At 39.6% G+C, this 19820-nt stretch overlaps 3 protein-coding genes across 3 annotated transcripts; all 3 read right to left on the reverse strand.

Annotated features, from left to right (window-relative positions):
- Positions 1-3863: 3863 nt before the first annotated feature.
- Positions 3864-5074, reverse strand: LOC116715024 (protocadherin alpha-10-like). The gene has a single exon (XM_032555837.1). The coding sequence runs from the start codon at positions 5072-5074 to the stop codon at positions 3965-3967; it is 1110 nt and encodes a 369-aa protein (XP_032411728.1). The 3' UTR covers positions 3864-3964.
- Positions 5075-6468: 1394 nt separating this feature from the next.
- Positions 6469-8879, reverse strand: LOC116715012 (protocadherin alpha-9-like; the record flags this gene model as incomplete). The annotated part of the gene is given in 5 exon segments (XM_032555827.1): positions 6469-6832; positions 6834-7382; positions 7384-8595; positions 8597-8701; positions 8703-8879. Coding segments are annotated over 5 exon segments (2313 nt in total), but the record flags the coding sequence as incomplete, so codon positions are not given.
- Positions 8880-12691: 3812 nt separating this feature from the next.
- LOC116714981 (protocadherin alpha-10-like) lies at positions 12692-15800 on the reverse strand. The gene has a single exon (XM_032555801.1). The coding sequence runs from the start codon at positions 15418-15420 to the stop codon at positions 12967-12969; it is 2454 nt and encodes an 817-aa protein (XP_032411692.1). The 5' UTR covers positions 15421-15800; the 3' UTR covers positions 12692-12966.
- Positions 15801-19820: the final 4020 nt, after the last annotated feature.

Genomic DNA, 19820 nt, shown 5'->3' on the forward strand with positions numbered 1-19820 from the left:
TGTCCTGGGTCATGTCACAACATCATCGGAAAAATCCGTTCCACAGAAAGAAAAAAAAATGGTGTTATTTTCAAGAAGAAATCGCCTATATGCGTCTTGATTCTTCACCCTGTTTCTCTCTTTGTTTCAAAACGATAGAACATCATCAAGCTTTGAAACTGGGAGGAGTTGAGAAGCCGTAGTGGAAATTTAGATGTGACGGTCTATAATGTCCCCTCCTGGACAACAACGAGAATTACAGCCAACACTGACACATAAATACCATCACCTATTGCGTACATTATTTTAAAAAATCTAAAAGAAAGTGAATTTTAATTTATTCTCGGAAACTCATAGCTCGAATTACGAATTTTTATTTTTATTTTTCTGGAATGAATTGTCAGTCCTCATATTAATACAAAGTATATTAACTTTGACTTTGAATAAAAGTTGCAGAGCTCCAACGATGTTGTTCTCAAGACGGGAAGCTCAGGTTTTGCTCTGCTTACACCAAAACTAGAGATTCCTTTCAAATGTGTTGATGGAGGAATCCTCTTGACCAGCAGCATTTTTTATTTAATATAATATTTTACGAACTTAGAAAGATAACGTAATATTTCCCGCATCCATCAGATATAATAAAGTCAAAATATATAATTCATCTAATAACTTCTATTTTAAAAAAACAAACAAATAAATATAATAATAGAGAAAGATGAAGAAAATATCTTAATTAAATTTACGTTAAAACAGATGTCCAATCGAGACTATGAAACATGACCGGAATCAGCGTACGGACAAACACGGAATTGATATACAGTGAACCCTCGCTATTTCGCGGTTCACCTTTCGCGGTCTCGCTGCTTCGCGGATTTGCATCTTGCATTGTGTTCTGCATTCTGATTGACTAAACAGTCTCTCCGCTTCTTCTCTACCTCTGTGTCAATAACTTTGCGGTTTAATATGTACACGTACGTAAAACAGCTTGCCAGATTTAACATAATCGATGGTGGAATGTCGGTTTATAAGAATAATTTTGCCCAGAAGAAAAAAGAGCGACAACAACTACCGATAACTATGTTCTTCTCTCGAAAAAAACACATCTGCACCGCGGGCTTTAGAAGACAGAAAGGCGACAGAGCGGAGTCAGGAGGAGCAGTGAAATACAGGTGAATCACTATTTGTCCAACTGCACTTTGTATTTTTTTTCATAATCATTTTTTTCCCGTTCTAATCCAATGACTCGGGTCGGGTGGGGCGGTGCTGATCTCCGCAATTTGAAGCCTTCACTTCGTATTGATGATTAAAATTATTAATTTTCAGTATAGTAGTTATTTGTAAAAAAAAAAAAAAAAAAGAATATGTATTAAGAATATAAATTTATACAGTACTTTTATTTGTTAAAAAAAATGCGTGGCCCTGTAAAAAAGGGTTTGTTCTTTGTTTTAAATGTATTATGGAGTATTTCATGGTATAATAATTGTTAAAAAAATAAAGGTTCCTACTTCGCGGATTTCGCTTATCTGTTCTAACCCCCGCGAAAAACGAGGGATCACTGTAAAGAAATAACCCAAGATAGAGAGAGAATGGCGGTGTATCACGACATGTAGACAAGATGCAGTAAAAATGTAACTGCAAGGCAGTTCTGCAGAAAATTACATAAGCAAAAGGCAAGATACAGCTACTACATTTCCGAACTTAATTGCGTACTTTTACTCCGATACATTTTCAATGTGTGGTTTAGTTACTCGTTACAAAAAAGCGAGAGAGAGAAACAAAGTGTTTTGACCCCACCTACTGATTAGCAAGTAGGCTACCGAACAAAGTCCGTAGCCTGCTTGCCTGGGCTTGTTCATCACCTCCAATAGGATACACCTGTTTCGCTTCTCCCATTGTTGGGGAAATCAGAAATCAGAACACCGTACAGCGGGTGGGAGGGACGAACACAGAAGAGTGCTGCCCGCACTGACGCGGCTCAGGGATTACGTGACACGCAGCGCCGTGCCCTATAATGCACTGTAAGCTATGTAATGTGTTTGAGGCAGTTGACCAAAATCCCGGACAATTTTTAAATTCCCCCCGGACATCTTTTTAGGTCTGAAAAGTAGGACATGTCCGGGAAAAAGAGGACGTCTGGTCACCCTAGTTCAATGGGGGACAGAAGCCATAGCGATAGCAATTTAGACTAAATTAACGAATATAGGAAAGGCATGCAAGTTCAAAAACCACAAACCATTAACATGTGCTACTCTTTAAAAAACTGGAACAATTTATTAATTTTTGGTTTAATTTGTCTGCACTTGGTGGGTACATTATTTTAAGTTTATTTGACAAGTTTACCAAAATATAAGAAATGTCATTCACACTTGCCTTGTTTTACTTTTTACTTGTACTTTTCATTACATTACTTGAGTACATCCATTTTTACAGTAATTTCCATACTTAAGTACAAGACGTTTCAGATACTTTAAGACTTTTACTCAAGTAACATTTCAGTCAGTGACTTCGACTTTTACCAAAGTCGTATTTTGGAGAGGTACTTGTACTTTTACTTGACTCTGAGATTTCAGTAATTTATACAACACTGGCTAATGGAGCCTAGGCGAAAATTCAAGCTGGGAGACAAAACACACAGCCGATCCACATCATCCACTCACCACGCCCCCGCCGCAGCCAATCAGGACCGGTGCGCTCCAGGTAATCGTCGTTCACGGATCCCTTCAAAGGACAAGCTACCCCGGATCTTCTCGCTCATCAGCCGCGCTTTGAGCTCCTCCATCTCAAGGCTCCGCTCCACTACCAGTATTCGGACCGGGGGGGAGACTACCTTGAGCTTCACCTGAACCGATCACCTGCCCTTGGTGATACTCAGCTCACAAGTCTTCTGCCGGGTTCGAGCGCCAAAGAACTTTGTATCATTAAATCTTCTAACTGCTATTCTTTCTCTGTGTGAGTTTATCCAGATTGAATTGAACTGATGAGACTCAGCAGAAAGATCACAGGCTTCAATAGCAAAACTTATTTCCACAAAATAGAAATAGACATTAATAACTCAAGATGCATTCTTACCTTGTCTTTATTTGGTAAAGTCTGAGTTCTTGTAAAAGTGTCTCCTCCATTAATACTGATCAGTTCAGCATCTACAGGTGGAAACGGTGCGGGGAAAACCACTACGTCACTCTTCAGTGTGTCTGAACTGAAACACACGTCATACTGCTGAGTAGCTTTAGAGTAAGACCAGCTCCCGTCAGGGTGGGTGGTGATCATGGGGGCGCTGTACCTGCTGAAATCACTGTCTGTCCTGTGGCATCTGACAGCTATTAAACTGATGAGACTCAGCAGAAAGATCACAGACACTGACACGATGGCGATCAGTAGATACAAGTTCAAATCAGAGAAGTTGTCCTCCTTTATAGGCACATGTCTGAACTGAGTCTGGACATCAGCTGTGCTTTCAACCACCATCACATCAATAGAAACAGTGGCTGACAGAGAAGGTTCTCCGTTATCAGAAACTAACACCAACAAGTGGTGAGTTTTCAGGTCATTGTCGCTCATTCTCCTCTTAGTCCTGATTTCTCCGGTGCTGGTTCCGATCCTGAACAGGTTGTTTCCTTTGGACTCCGACAGGTGAAAAGAAAGCAGCGCGTTGTATCCAGAATCTGCGTCCACAGCCCTGATCTTTGCTACAAAGTATCCCGCTTCAGCAGAATAAGGGATGGTCTCACTGTTAACAGAGCCGTGCTCAGAATAAGGAGCTAAAATAGTTGGATTATTATCATTTTCATCCAGGACTAAAACATTAACAGTCACATTGCTGCTTAATGGAGGAACACCGGCATCTGTGGCTTGAATTTTAAAGTGAAAGGTTTTCAGCTCCTCGTAGTTAAAAGACTGCAGACTGATTATTTCTCCTGTCTCTGAGTTGATGTTTATCATTGATCTTACAGACAGCTGGTTACTATAATCATGTAAAAGGGAATAACTAACTTGACCATTCCTGATCAATGTCTGCATCCACTGCAGACACTTTTTTAATAACTGTTTCTGCTGGACTGTTTTCTTTTATAAAGATGATTATATTATCTTCTGTGAAATGAGGTCTGTTATCATTTACATCAGAGACATGAACAAGAACCACAGTTGTGCTGGAGAGAGGTGGGCTGCCCTCATCTTTAGCTGTGATGCTAATTTCATATTGTGGCACTTTTTCTCTGTCCAGAGCTCCATCCACGATTAAAGAATAGTAATTCCTATAGTTTGACTCTAGTTTAAAAGGAACATTATTGGAAATTTTGCAGTTCACTATAGCATTTTTACTGCTATCTTTATCAAGCACTGAAACAAGAGCAATCGCTGTGCCAATGGTTGCATCCTCTTTCACTGTATTTAACAATGTGGTAACTGTAATTTCAGGAGCGTTGTCGTTCACATCTAAAACTTCAATAAGCAATTTAGCATGCGAGGTGAGAGGTGAGTAGCCTTGATCTCTGACTTGTACTCTAAGTTCAAATGCATTATTCTCTTCAAAGTCTATATTCTTTTTATTTGTCACATATCCTGTATTTTCATCTATAGCAAAGAGATCTGTCTCTTTCCCACTTACCTCGCTGAATGAATAAATTAGTTGTGCATTTTGTCCTGCATCTAAATCTGTAGCATTTAGTCTTATTATTAATGTCTCTATTTTTACATTCTCGTACACCTTTGCTTTGTATAAAGCTTGACTGAATGCTGGAGGGTTGTCATTGTTGTCCAAAACATTTATTATTATTGTCATGCTACCTGATTTAGCTGGTGTTCCTCCATCAACAGCCGTCACTATGAACCGAATCAAAGACTGTTTTTCTCTATCTAGCATTTTCTGAAGCACCAGTTCTGGAGTTATTTTTTCTCCTTTTTGTGTTAGTAGAGAGAAATGTTCATTCTGACTCAGTCTGTAGGTACTCACTGAATTTTTTCCTACGTCTGCATCATGAGCTGAATGCAACGGGAATTTAGTTCCTGCTACAATACTTTCGCTAATGTTGATCATCTGAGACGTGCTTGTGAATGTGGGTGAATTATCATTTACGTCTAAAATTGCAATGTCCATGCGGTACAATTTCAGAGGATTGTTAATAACTGCCTCTACACTCATTGAACATTTTTCCCCATCACCGCACAGTTCCTCTCGATCTATTCTCTCGTTGACATAAAGGGAACCGGTCTTTAGATTTACCTCAAAATATTTTTTGTTCGATCCTGCAACGATCTGGAACAAACGGGTTTCTAAATCCCTGACATTTAGGTTGAGATCCTTGGCAATATTCGCGATCACGGTCCCGTGGTTTACCTCCTCTGACACGGAGTAAGAGAGCTGTCCTACAGCCGCTTCCCAGCAGCAAACCAGCAGCACAAAGACGAAGTAAATCCACAAAGACGCTGTTCTCCCCGGAAAAATCCATGTTTCCACAAAAGAAAGGACACACAAATAAAAAAAGATTTTGATACGCCATGAAATAAAAACAGTAGGTATTCGGGAATCTGTTAAAGAGGAAAGGCCGAAGCTCCACAAAATCGTCCTTTCGTTGTTGTGTTTCTACCCTCCTTCTCTTTGTTTCAAACGCCAGAGAAACATCATCATCACCATCTGACTCTGGGAGGAGTCCGTGGAAATAAAAGGGAAATTCAGATGTAATGGTCTACAATGTCCCCGCGCGGACACCCGCGAAAATTACAACCAACTCCAAAAAAGCCCTATGAAGTACAAACACCAGAATTTATCTTGTAAACATCTTGTTTCTTACCTATGAATTGGAAAAACATTAAAATATGCGAAATCTCTAATAGTGTTAATCTTGCCACTTTTTCAACTCAGAAAAACCAGAAAATAATCACAAAACAGGCAAAAAATATTCAAACATTCAAACAAATGTTTGAATATTTTTTCTCAGAGAAAATTATTTTTTTCCGTTTTGTTGAAACGTTAGGAGGCTCCTTTAAGTAGGATCGATACGTACTATGTTAACGAACGTAAAAAGTAATTTGAATCCAAAAAGTCTAAACAGAAGAAAAAGTTCAATATAATTCAGTAAAAGTAATTTGGATGATCTCAGCCGTAATATGTTCAGGATTCCTGCAAGCTCGTGGAAATTTGCACCTTATAGAATCGAAGTAATAAATATACAACTGCATTCAATTTTGATTTAAAAAAAATACCATGGAGAGAAAATGTTTTTATCAGGTATGGAGACATACTTAAATTAAAAATTAAAAAAAAAAAAAATAATCAACCATAATACAGGAAATAAAATATTTCCTAACGAGAACTACGGACAGAAACCGTGCAAGCAAATAGCGAGTATTTATTTTTATTAGTACTGTTCAGTTCAGGTGAGTTTAGTTGAATTCTATTTGAAAAGTTAATCAATAGTTTATATTCAATAACATTTTTAGCTAAATTTATAATCTTTAAAAGAATCGGATGTACACAGGCGATACAACAGGAAGTAACAAGAATTTAGCAACGATCTTACCTTGTCTGTGCTTGGTAAAGTCTGAGTTCTGGTAAAAGTGTCTGCTTCCGTTAATACTGATCAGTTCAGCATCTACAGGTGGAAACGGTGCGGGGAATAACCACTACGTCACTCTTCAGTGTGTCTGAGCTGAAACACACGTCATACTGCTGAGTAGCTTTAGAGTAAGACCAGCTCCCGTCAGGGTGGGTGGTGATCATGGGGGCGCTGTACCTGCTGAAATCACTGTCTGTCCTGTGGCATCTGACAGCTATTAAACTGATGAGACTCAGCAGAAAGATCACAGACACTGACACGATGGCGATCAGTAGATACAAGTTCAAATCAGAGAAGCTTGTCCTCCTTTATAGGCACATGTCTGAACTGAGTCTGGACATCAGCTGTGCTTTCAACCACCATCACATCAATAGAAACAGTGGCTGACAGAGAAGGTTCTCCATTATCAGAAACTAACACCAACAAGTGGTGAGTTTTCAGGTCATTGTCGCTCATTCTCCTCTTAGTCCTAATTTCTCCGGCGCTGGTTCCGATCCTGAACAGGTTGTTTCCTTTTGGCTCCGACAGGTGATAGGAAAGCAGCGCGTTGTATCCAGAATCTGCGTCCACAGCCCTGATCTTTGCTACAAAGTATCCCGCTTCAGCAGAATAAGGGATGGTCTCACTGTTAACAGAGCCGTGCTCAGAATAAGGAGCTAAAATAGTTGGATTATTATCATTTTCATCGAGGACTAAAACATTAACAGTCACGTTGCTGCTGAGCGGAGGAACACCAGAGTCTGTAGCCTGAACTTTAAACTGAAACGTTTTCAACTCCTCGTAGTTAAAAGACTGCAGACTGGTTATATCTCCAGTCTGTGAGTTAATACTTAGCAAGGAACTAAGAGGACAGCGAGTTGCTGTTATCATGTAAAATTGAATAACTAATTTGACCATTTTGTTCAATGTCTGCATCCACTGCTGACACTTTTTTAATAACTTTTCCTGTTGCACCGTTTTCTTTTATGAAGATGTTTATAATGTCTTCCGTGAAATGAGGTTTGTTATCATTTACATCAGAGACGTGAACAATAATGACGCTGGTGCTTGAAAGAGGCGGGCTCCCTTCGTCTGTGGCTGTGATGCAAATATTATAGTAAGGTGCTCGTTCTCTGTCCAGAGCTCCATCCACAACTAAAGAATAGTAATTCTTATAGTTTGACTCTAGTTTAAATGGGATGTTGTCTGAAATTTTACAGTTCACCATTCCATTTTTACTGCTATCTTTATCGAATGCAGAAACAAGAGCAATCGCGGTGCCAATGGATGAATCTTCTTTCACTGTATTTAATAGAGAGGTAACTGTAATTTCAGGAGCGTTGTCGTTCACATCTAGTACTTCAATAAGTAATTTAGCGTTTGAAGTCATAGGCGAGGAAGCTCCGTCACTGGCCTGAACGCGAATCTCAAATGCATTAGTCTCTTCATAGTCTATATTCTTCTTGTTTGTCACTGTTCCGGTATATTCATTAATTTCAAAGAGCTCAGTCTGTTTACCACGACCTACTTCACTGAATGAATATGTTACGTGTCCATTTTCCCCCGCATCTAAATCGGTAGCATTTAAACTTATGATTGGCGTACCGAGCTTCACGTTCTCATACACTCTGGCTTTGTACAGAGTTTGACTGAAAACAGGGGCGTTATCATTAATATCCAACACATTTACGATAACCACCATGGAGCCTGATTTTGCAGGCGTTCCTCCGTCCAAAGCCGTCAGTAGGAGCCGAATCGCAGACAGCTTTTCTCTGTCTAACACTTTCTGAATTACAAGTTCAGGCGTTGCACTCTCTCCTTTTTGCATTGCTAGAGAAAAGTGTTCATTCTGACTAAGTCTGTAGGTTTGTACTGTATTTTTGCCAATGTCCGCATCATGGGCGGGATGCAGCGGAAATTTAGTTCCTGCTGCCGTGCTTTCACTGATGTTAATCATTTGACGACCAATAAGAAAACTGGGAGCATTATCATTTACGTCTAGAATTAGAATTTCAATGCGATGCAATTTCAGAGGATTATTAAGAACTGCTTCTACACTTATTGAGCATTTTGCTTCATCAGCCGCACAGTTCCTCTCGATCTATTCTCTCATTGACATAAAGAGCACCGGTCTTTAGATTTACCTCAAAATATTTTTTCTTCGATCCTGCAACGATCTGGAACATACGAGCTGTCCACATCCTTAACATTTAGGTTGAGATCTTTGGCAATATTTCCGATCACGGTCCCTTGGTTTACCTCCTCTGACACGGAGTAAGAGAGCTGTCCTAGAGTCGCTTCCCAGCAGCAAACCAGCAGCACAAAGACGAAGTAAATCCACACAGAGCCTTGTCCTCCCCGGAAGAATCATGTTGCCATAAATGCATGGAAAACATATATTCAAAATCCTTCTGTGAAAATGCAAAGTAATTGAGGCAATCCTCTTCGAGAATTAAATAGCAAAAACTATGTAAACACCTTGACAAAAACCCAGTGATTGCGGCAGCTGTTAGGTCTGTTATAAGCTTCTCTTCCCTTTGTTTCGAACGTAGAAGAAACGTCATCTGAGTCTGGGAGGAGTTCCGTTAAATCAGAAATGCATTTCAGATGTGACGGTCTACAATGTCCCCCTGTGGTCAAGTGCAAAACCTACACCCTGTGGCAAACATTTAATTTCAACCTTACACCATGAGGTACAAAAGTTTTTCTTAAATAATGTGACTTTCCAAACCTACTGAATAACTTTTTTTTCTAGATCCATAAGAGTTCTTTAATATGTTTCTTCTCTCTACGATCGTCTATGTTTGGAAGAGATTCTGTAATAAGGGACCTCTAATAAGCAAAGAAAATGTTGATTTACAAATTATCAAACTGAAAGAGAATCCACATTATACTATATATATATATATATATATATATATATATATATATATATATATATATATATATATATATATATATTCTTTCAAAATCAATATTAGAGAGTTCTAGACGTTTTCTTTTTTTTTAGCATGGAACGAAGTAATATATATTCATATCAATTGTATATACAAACACGTACAATGCGGAGACAAATGACTTCCCCGGCTTTCAGCACCGTGGCCAGTTCCCTGAACACACTTGCAATAGTGATTCAAGGGTGGACGTTGAACCAACACATTTTACGGAACAAGCAACTTTAATTAAACATAACAGCTCAAATGGCAACTTCTATATTTTTTGTTTTTAGCTAAAGTCAACATTTTGTCGAAATGAGGAAAAACACGCACAATCGTGAGCAATAAAACCTGCTGAAGATAAAAGTTAAGCTCGGATCTTACCTTCTCTTTGCTTGGTAAAGTCTGAGTTCTGGTAAGAGTATCATTCCCGTTGATACTGATCAGTTCATCATCTACAGGTGGAAACGGTGCGGGGAAAACCACTACAGTCACTCTTCAGTGTGTCCTGAGCTGAAACACACGTCATACTGCTGAGTAGCTTTAGAGTAAGACCAGCTCCCGTCAGGGTGGGTGGTGATCATGGGGGCGCTGTACCTGCTGAAATCACTGTCTGTCCTGTGGCATCTGACAGCTATTAAACTGATGAGACTCAGCAGAAAGATCACAGACACTGACACGATGGCGATCAGTAGATACAAGTTCAAATCAGAGAAGTTGTCCTCCTTTATAGGCACATGTCTGAACTGAGTCTGGACATCAGCTGTGCTTTCAACCACCATCACATCAATAGAAACAGTGGCTGACAGAGAAGGTTCTCCATTATCAGAAACTAACACCAACAAATGGTGAGTTTTCAGGTCATTGTCGCTCATTCTCCTCTTAGTCCTGATTTCTCCGCTGCTGGTTCCGATCCTGAACAGGTTGTTTCCTTTGGGCTCCGACAGGTGATAAGAAAGCAGCGCGTTGTATCCAGAATCTGCGTCCACAGCCCTGATCTTTGCTACAAAGTATCCAGATTCAGCAGAATAAGGGATGGTCTCACTGTTAACAGAGCCGTGCTCAGAATATGGAGCTAAAACAGTTGGATTGTTATCATTTTCATCCAAGATAAAAACATTAACAGTCACGTTGCTGCTGAGCGGAGGAACACCAGCATCTGTAGCCTGCACTTTAAACTGAAATGTTTTTAACTCCTCAAAGTTAAACGACTGTAAGCTTATAATATCTCCAGTCTCTGAATTAATATTTACCATCGACGAAAGCTGCATGTTGCCATTACTTACAGCAACTGAAAAACTCACTTGAGCATTCTGATCAATGTCCGCGTCTAATGCAGATACTCTTTTTAAAACAGTTCCTACCGGAGCGTTCTCTTTTAAATAAACATTGAACACAGAATCTGAAAATCGTGGGTAGTTGTCATTCACATCGGAAACAAAAACTGTAAAATCCTTTGTGCTCGTCAGAGTGGGTTTTCCGTCATCTGAAGCAATGATGGTCACATTGTAATATGAATCAGTCTCTCGGTCCAGCTGGCTGTCCACCACCAAAGAGTAATAATTTTTATAATTCGTTTCTAACTTGAATGGGGTTTTATTTTTTACGCTACAGTGAATTGCTCCGTTTTTACCCCCATCTTTATCTACCACCGAGACAAGCGCAATAGCTGTTCCCAATTTTGTGTCTTCTTTAACGGTGTCAATGAGAGTGGTTACAGATATTTCGGGAGCATTATCATTTAAATCGACTACTTCTATCAGCACCTTGCACTGTGAGGTCATAGGAGGAGACCCTCTGTCACTGGCCTGAACGCGTATTTCAAAAACCGGGTGCTCTTCAAAGTTAATGTTTCCTTTCACAGTTATTAAACCTGTAAGTTCATCAATTTGAAAGATGTCTAAAATGTGGTCTTGGTCTTTGCTGCCAAGTGAGAAGGAAATCGCTCCGTTGGGCCCTTCATCTTTGTCTGTCGCTATGACTGTTATCACCGACGTACCAAGTGGCGAATTTTCGGTAATACTTGATTTGTATAAAGGCTGAGCAAACATTGGTACGTTATCATTAATGTCCAAAACATGTATTACTAACTGTGATGTTCCGGATTTTACTGGTGTTCCTCCATCTACAGCAGTCAGTGTCAGACTAATAACAGACTGCTTCTCTCGGTCTAAAGGTTTCTGTAGGATGAGTTCAGCAGACACTTTCTCTCCTTTGTTCACTGATAAGGAGAAATGATCATTTGTACTCAGCTGATATGCACTGATATCATTTTGTCCTACATCTGCATCATAAGCTGACAAGACTAGAAATTTAGTCCCAGGCAGTGTGCTTTCTGCTATTTCAATATTTTGAGAAGTACTAGTAAAAGATGGAAAATTGTCGTTAACGTCTATAATATTTATCTCCAAACGATAAAGCTTCAGAGGAGAATTAATCACAGCTTCGACGCTCACTGTGCATTTCTTTGCTTTTGCACAGAGCTCCTCTCTATCGATTCTGTCGTTGACAAAGAGAACACCTGTCTTTAGATTTACCCCGAAGTGTTTTTTCTTTGCTCCATTAACAATTTGAAACATACGCGCTTCCAACTCGTGCAGACCGAGGTTTAGATCTTTGGCGATATTTCCCACTGAGGTTCCCGGATTTACCTCTTCCGATATGGAGTAAGATAACTGCCCGGACACCGAAATCCACCCGCAGCCAAGGAGAATAAATATTGTGAAAGTCAACACGGGAATCTCTTGAACTGAATTCATAATCCGACCGGGAGAAAAAACAAACAAATATATCCTTCACTGTAGATCCAGCAAAAACGAAAGCTGTGTCTCTTTCTTTTCAATCAGTCCTCAGCGTAGCTGATACGCCGTAGTCTCCCCTCTGTGTTTCTTCGTCGCTTTGTGCCGAAGCCCAAGAAAACATCACGTATTAAAAGGGACGAACTTCAGTATTCAATTCAATATGTAAAGGTCGACAGCGCCCCCTGTTGTCGTTTTGTCTTCATTACACAATAAGGCAAAAAGAAAAAATAAATCATTAAAGTATATCAAATTGAAAAAAAAAATTATATATATATATATGTGTGTGTGTGGGGGTGTGTGTGTGTGTGTGTGTGTGTGTGTGTGTGTCCTATACTGATTGATTTTTAATATATTTCTACTAAGAAAGATATGATTTCTTATAAGGAAATGAATGGTTCTATATGTGAGTTGGAACAACAACAGTGAATAGCTCCAATCACAGTTTTGCTTCAGAGGTCAGCAGCAGAACAGAACTCCCAATCAGCAACACTAGAACCGTATTGGCATGAGCACATTCAGCAAGCAAGCTTTGGTATAAAGAAATGGTACCATAAAAGAAAATAGAAATAATAATTTGAAGAGTAATAATTTTTGTTTTATTATTTATTATATTTTTTTAATATTTACACCTTTCTATGCATATTCGACTTAACTAAGTTTGCTTAAAAAATGGGAAAACTGATATACTAAATAACATGAAGAAATGTCAAATACAACTCAAGTGTAGCAGAGAGCAATCAACAACCTAACATGGTCATAGAGTGCCAAACGACAACATGGCTGAAAATTTAATCTTACCTTTTCTGTGCTTGGTAAAGTCTGAGTTCTGGAAAAAGTGTCTGTTCCATTAATACTGATCAGTTCAGCATCTACAGGTGGAAACGGTGCGGGGAAAACCACTACGTCACTCTTCAGTGTGTCTGAGCTGAAACACACGTCATACTGCTGAGTAGCTTTAGAGTAAGACCAGCTCCCGTCAGGGTGGGTGGTGATCATGGGGGCGCTGTACCTGCTGAAATCACTGTCTGTCCTGTGGCATCTGACAGCTATTAAACTGATGAGACTCAGCAGAAAGATCACAGACACTGACACGATGGCGATCAGTAGATACAAGTTCAAATCAGAGAAGTTGTCCTCCTTTATAGGCACATGTCTGAACTGAGTCTGGACATCAGCTGTGCTTTCAACCACCATCACATCAATAGAAACAGTGGCTGACAGAGAAGGTTCTCCATTATCAGAAACTAACACCAACAAGTGGTGAGTTTTCAGGTCATTGTCGCTCATTCTCCTCTTAGTCCTGATTTCTCCGGCGCTGGTTCCGATCCTGAACAGGTTGTTTCCTTTTGGCTCAGACAGGTGATAGGAAAGCAGCGCGTTGTATCCAGAATCTGCGTCCACAGCCCTGATCTTTGCTACAAAGTATCCAGATTCAGCAGAATAAGGGATGGTCTCACTGTTAACAGAGCCGTGCTCAGAATAAGGAGCTAAAATAGTTGGATTGTTATCATTTTCATCCAAGATAAAAACATTAACAGTCACGTTGCTGCTTAGCGGAGGAACACCAGAGTCTGTAGCCTGAACTTTAAACTGAAATGTTTTTAATTCCTCATAGTTGAAGGACTGCAAACAGATTATCTCTCCAGTCTCTAAATTTATGTTTATCAATGATCTGAGTGGCAGCTTGTTACTATTTTCAGTTAAAAGTGAGTAGCTTACCTGACCATTTTCATCAGTGTCTGCATCAACTGCGGACACTTTTTTCATAACTACTCCTGTTGGATTGTTTTCTTTCATAAATATGTTTATTGTGCTCTCTGTAAAAATAGGTGTGTTATCATTTACATCAGACACGCGTACAAGAATCATGCTGTTGCTGCACAGAGGTGGGCTGCCCTCATCTCTAGCAGTGATGCTGATATTGTAATGAGGCGCGTTTTCTCTGTCTAGACGTCCTCCCACAACTAAAGAATAATAATTCTTATAATTTGAGTCTAATTTGAAAGGGACATCATTAGCGATTTCACAATTAACCACGGCATTTTTACCACTGTCTCTGTCAAATACCGAGACTAGAGCAATTGCGGTGCCGATGGGCGCATCCTCTTTCACTGTACCTAACAAAGAGGTAACTGTAATTTCAGGAGCGTTGTCGTTCACATCTAAAACTTCAATCAGTAATTTAGCATGTGACGTGAGAGGTGGCGTGCCGCTGTCACTCGCTTGCACTCGAATCTCGAAAGCAGTGTTCTCTTCAAAGTCCACATTCTTCTTGTTTGTCACTGTTCCTGTTATTTTATCTATTTCAAACACGTTTGTTTGTTTCCCACGACCCATCCCACTGAACGAATAAACAACTTCTCCATTTTGTCCTGCATCCAAATCAGTTGCATTCACTGTTATTATCGACGTGCCTATCTCAGCATTTTCGTACACTCTGGCTTTGTACAGATTTTGCGTGAATACTGGCGCGTTGTCATTGTTGTCCAAAACATTCACTGTTATGATCGCGCTGCCTGACTTAGCTGGTGTTCCTCCGTCAAAGGCAATTAATGTAAGCTGAATCACAGCTTGTTTTTCTCTATCTAAGGCTTTCTGTAGCACGATTTCAGGAGTGACACTTTCTCCTTTATGTGTAACCAGAGAAAAATAGTTATTTTGACTGAGCTTGTACGTATTAACAGCGTTTTTACCAGCGTCTAAATCTTCAGCAGGATTCGTTGGGAATTTTGCCCCCGTCGCCGTGTTTTCACTGACATTCATTGATAGCAACGTATTCGGAAACGACGGAGAATTATCATTCACGTCCAGGATTGTAATTTCAAAGCGGTAGAGTTTAAGTGGATTATTAATAACTCCTTCGACATTAAGTGAACATTTATCTTCATTGCCGCAGAGTTCCTCCCGATCGATTCTCTCGTTAACGAACAGAGCGCCAGTCTTTAGGTTTACCTCAAAATATTTCCTCTTCGATCCCGCAACGATCTGAAACATGCGGGATTCCAGCTCCGGTATATTAATGTTGAGATCTTTGGCAATATTTCCAACAAAGCTTCCACGGTCCACTTCCTCGAAAACGGAGTAAGAGAGAAAACCGAAAACTGCTTCCAAGTAACAATCCACCAGCACGACGGCGAGATATATCCACGCAGATCTATCCGGTCTATGCATATTTACATTAAACTTGAAATAGATATAACTAATTACAAAAATAAAGTCGCTACTACAATCTAAACATAAGGCCTAAAAAAATTAACACCGACTGAGGTGTATTTTCAACAGAAAGAAAAAGGTCGCTGCACCGTTCCTCGTCCTTCTCTGTATTCCTTTGTCTCTGTGGTTTTTCAAACACGTACTGAGAAGGGAGGAGCCCGAGATATCATACACCCATCAGAAATGTGATGGTCTACAATGTCCCCATGTGGACACATGCAGGAAGTGTATTCACGTCAAAACCAACCCATTCTCACTCCCAACTCGTCATATATTGACGCATGGGACGGTCCGTCCTCGTCACATGTTGACGCGCAGGGTCAATATGTGACGCATGGTCAGAAATCGTCCCAACTCGTCAATATATGACGAGTCGGGAGTGAGAATGGGTTGTCGAAACATACAGAGCATCACCACGTTCTGTCCAGTAACAGAAATTATTCTGCTCTGATGAACCATTTTCGAAGCAACAGAAAATTTCATAAAATAAGGCAAAAATCTAGCTTTGTGTTCTTCCTAAATTATTCACACTAAATAAAGATCATTGTTTAAGTCCCACACCATTTCTGTGAGCTGTTAAATATTTGAATAATTATTTTATATTATTTTGTTTTATTAATGAATATTATTAGGACTAATATTATTGTCATTATTATTACTATTAATGTTATTTTTGTTTCTTTCCAGGAGAAGAAAGTTGCTTCATAATAAATGTGACGAGGTAATCTGTATTTGCTTTACCGATTCCTGCATTAAAAGGTTTATTATTATTAGTAGTATTATTATTATTGATGTCATAATAATAAGTATCAGGAAAACACATGGATTTCAATATGACTTCATTACAATTAGCTTCTATCAATTCAAAGATTTTCATTCAACACGGTTTTGCTCATGAGAACACATCTTCGTTATGCATGTGTTACTACAATCACATTCAGCACCACGGACAGCGAGAAACAATTACAAGAGAAACTGGCATCACTTCAACTATAAAAGCCGTAGTAAACACAAAACCCAGCTCTTCTGCTTAAAAGAATTGACTAAATACATGTTTCAATGAATGAATGAATGAATGAATGTACCCTAAAAAACCTCAGTAGGCATAACTATTAAGATTTCACATTCATACCAAATCTATATTTACTGACTGGTAGTGTTCTGATTCCACAAGACTAATTTCGAGCCATAGCAGTTCTTACACAATCTCCTTTCAGATTTGAAATTTCGGTCTTGGTTTTGGATGCATCCTATAAATAAATGTACACATAAAAAGGTCTTATTTGTTTAAAAAAAATTGGGAAAGTATTGATATTCTGAACTTAAGCACTTTACGTTTTTTATACTCAAGATGCTACAATCTGAAACTTTAAAAAATGTGTTACAGTTGCATATTAGTAGTCAATCAGATTTGGATTACACTTCTGAGAAAGTAGTGAAAAAATAAATTCTAAGTAGATATGTTAAAAAAGTAAACAATAACGAACGTCAAATGTCACAAAAACGGTGAAAAAAATCAGTATGGTCTTACCTTATCTGTTTTCGGTAAAGTCTGAGTTCTAGTAAAAGTGTCTGTTCCGTTAATACTGATCAGTTCAGCATCTACAGGTGGAAACGGTGCGGGGAAAACCACTACGTCACTCTTCAGTGTGTCTGAGCTGAAACACACGTCATACTGCTGAGTAGCTTTAGAGTAAGACCAGCTCCCGTCAGGGTGGGTGGTGATCATGGGGGCGCTGTACCTGCTGAAATCACTGGCTGTCCTGTGGCATCTGACAGCTATTAAACTGATGAGACTCAGCAGAAAGATCACAGACACTGACACGATGGCGATCAGTAGATACAAGTTCAAATCAGAGAAGTTGTCCTCCTTTATAGGCACATGTCTGAACTGAGTCTGGACATCAGCTGTGCTTTCAACCACCATCACATCAATAGAAACAGTGGCTGACAAAGAAGGTTCTCCATTATCAGAAACCAACACCAACAAGTGGTGAGTTTTCAGGTCATTGTCGCTCATTCTCCTCTTAGTCCTGATTTCTCCGCTGCTGGTTCCGATTCTGAACAGGTTGTTTCCTTTGGGCTCCGACAGGTGATAAGAAAGCAGCGCGTTGTATCCAGAATCTGCGTCCACAGCCCTGATCTTTGCTACAAAGTATCCCGCTTCAGCAGAATAAGGGATGGTCTCACTGTTAACAGAGCCATGCTCAGAATAAGGAGTTAAAATAGTTGGATTATTATCATTTTCATCGAGGATTAAAACATTAACAGTCACATTGCTGCTCAGCGGGGGAACACCAGAATCTGTAGCCTGAACTCTAAACTGAAACGTTTTCAACTCCTCGTAGTTAAAAGACTGCAGGCTGATTATATCTCCAGTGTCTGAATTAATATTAACAAGTTTAGATGAACTCAGTGGATCAGTGCTGGTTTGTAAAAGGGAGTAGCTCACCTTACCATTATTATCAAGGTCAGCATCAATTGCCGACACAATTTTAATAACTGTTCCCACCGGGCTATTCTCTCTCACGTAAATATTTATTAGTGGTTCAGAGAATCGTGGTGGATTATCGTTAACATCAGATACTTGGACATTAACAGTGTTTGTGCTGGAGAGAGATGGAAATCCTCCATCGATTGCAACTATAGTTATGTTGTATTCAGGATGAGTCTCTCTATTTAGTGGTTCATTAACTACTAATGAGTAATAATTTTTGTAATTCGTTTCCAATTTAAACGGGGTTTCATTCAAAATAAGAGCTTTTACTTTCCCGTTTTCCCCACCGTCTTTGTCCACCACGGACACAAGAGCAACAGCTGTACCTACTTGTGCGTCCTCTTTCACCTGGCTTTGCAGCGATGTTACGGTGATCTCAGGAGCGTTATCATTTACGTCTACTACTTCTACCAGCACTTTACAGTGAGCAGACATTGGAGGCTGACCTTTGTCACTTGCCTGAGCATGAATCTCAAAGGCAGGGTTTTCTTCATAGTCGATATTACCTTTCACAAGAAGCGCACCTGTTTTACGGTCAATATCAAATAAATCCAAAACACGATCCTGTCCTTTCTTTCTCAAAGAGTATTCTATCTCACCATTTAAACCCTCGTCTGCATCTGTTGCGTTTAGATTAGCGACTGTTGTTCCTGTTGATACATTTTCTGGAATTTGAATCTTATACAGAGACTTACTAAAAATCGGGTGGTTGTCATTGATATCTAAAACTGTGACGACTATTTCCGAGGTTCCCGACTTTGGTGGGTTTCCTCCATCCACGGCAGTCAGAATGAGTTTTATAACAGAGTCTCGCTCGCGGTCGAGTGTTTTATCCAGCACCAGCTCAGCAGACACGCTTTCTGCTCCTTTGTGAATTTCTAATGTAAAATAATCATTGCTTCCTAGTTTGTAAGTGTTAACGCTGTTTTTTCCGACATCTAAGTCTGACGCTTCTATTAGACTAAATTTGACTCCAGGTAAAGTGTTTTCAGGAACATCAATCAACTGAAAATGCTCAGAAAAAACAGGCACTGTTGTCATTTATATCTTTTATTGCTACCTCTACACGGTAGAGCTTCATCGGGTTGCTTATCACAGCTTCTATGCTCACGGTGCATTTTGCGGATTTTGCACAAAGCTCCTCTCGGTCTATTCTTTTATTAACAAACAGAATCCCTGTTTTCAAATCGAGGTCGAAATATTTCCTCTTTGCTGAATCAACGATCTGGAACATGCGAGGCTCTAAATCCTGGACGTTAATGTTCAGATCTTTCGCGATATTTCCCACTGAAGTCCCGGGGTTTACCTCCTCTGAGATGGAATACGAGAGTTGTGCGGTTGCAACTTCCCAGCTGCAACACAGCAGCACGACGGAAACGCCATTCCAAAAAGAGCTCGCTCCTCTCGAGAAATACATGATTAGATCCAGCGTAGCATGCACGAATTCAAATCCAGTGTAAACCTTTCAATAGGCATAAAAACACGGAGCAAAAACCAGTCTTGACCATGTTTCCAGTCGGGTTAATGTTCTCCTTCGCTCACGGTCTGCTTCCCTCTCTAACAAAGAACAGAAAAAAATCATAAGCCCTTGTGATTGGGAGGAGTCTTTAAACTAAAACCGAGTCTTATGGTCTTAAGGACGCTATTGCATACATGCTGTGGTCCTCAGTGCCACCTTGTGGGCATGCAAGGAAATGAAACTGACCATCTTTTACAAATCACGTTTTCCGAGAAACAGATATATTTTTTGTTTAATTTCACCTCACAATACCAAAGCTAAAGCCACTGCTGCTATTGTTACTACTAATATAATTATTACTGTTAGAATTGATGTTGTTACATAAGAATCATCAATGTAATC

Source organism: Xiphophorus hellerii, chromosome 23 (genome assembly GCF_003331165.1).
Source record: "Xiphophorus hellerii strain 12219 chromosome 23, Xiphophorus_hellerii-4.1, whole genome shotgun sequence".
Lineage (NCBI taxonomy): Eukaryota > Metazoa > Chordata > Actinopteri > Cyprinodontiformes > Poeciliidae > Xiphophorus > Xiphophorus hellerii.

Bases quoted from the DNA above. Each gene is read 5' to 3' on its own strand.
- LOC116715024 (XM_032555837.1), bottom strand. From the start codon at position 5,074: ATGGACATTGCAATTTTAGACGTAAATGATAATTCACCCACATTCACA.
- LOC116714981 (XM_032555801.1), bottom strand. From the start codon at position 15,420: ATGCATAGACCGGATAGATCTGCGTGGATATATCTCGCCGTCGTGCTG.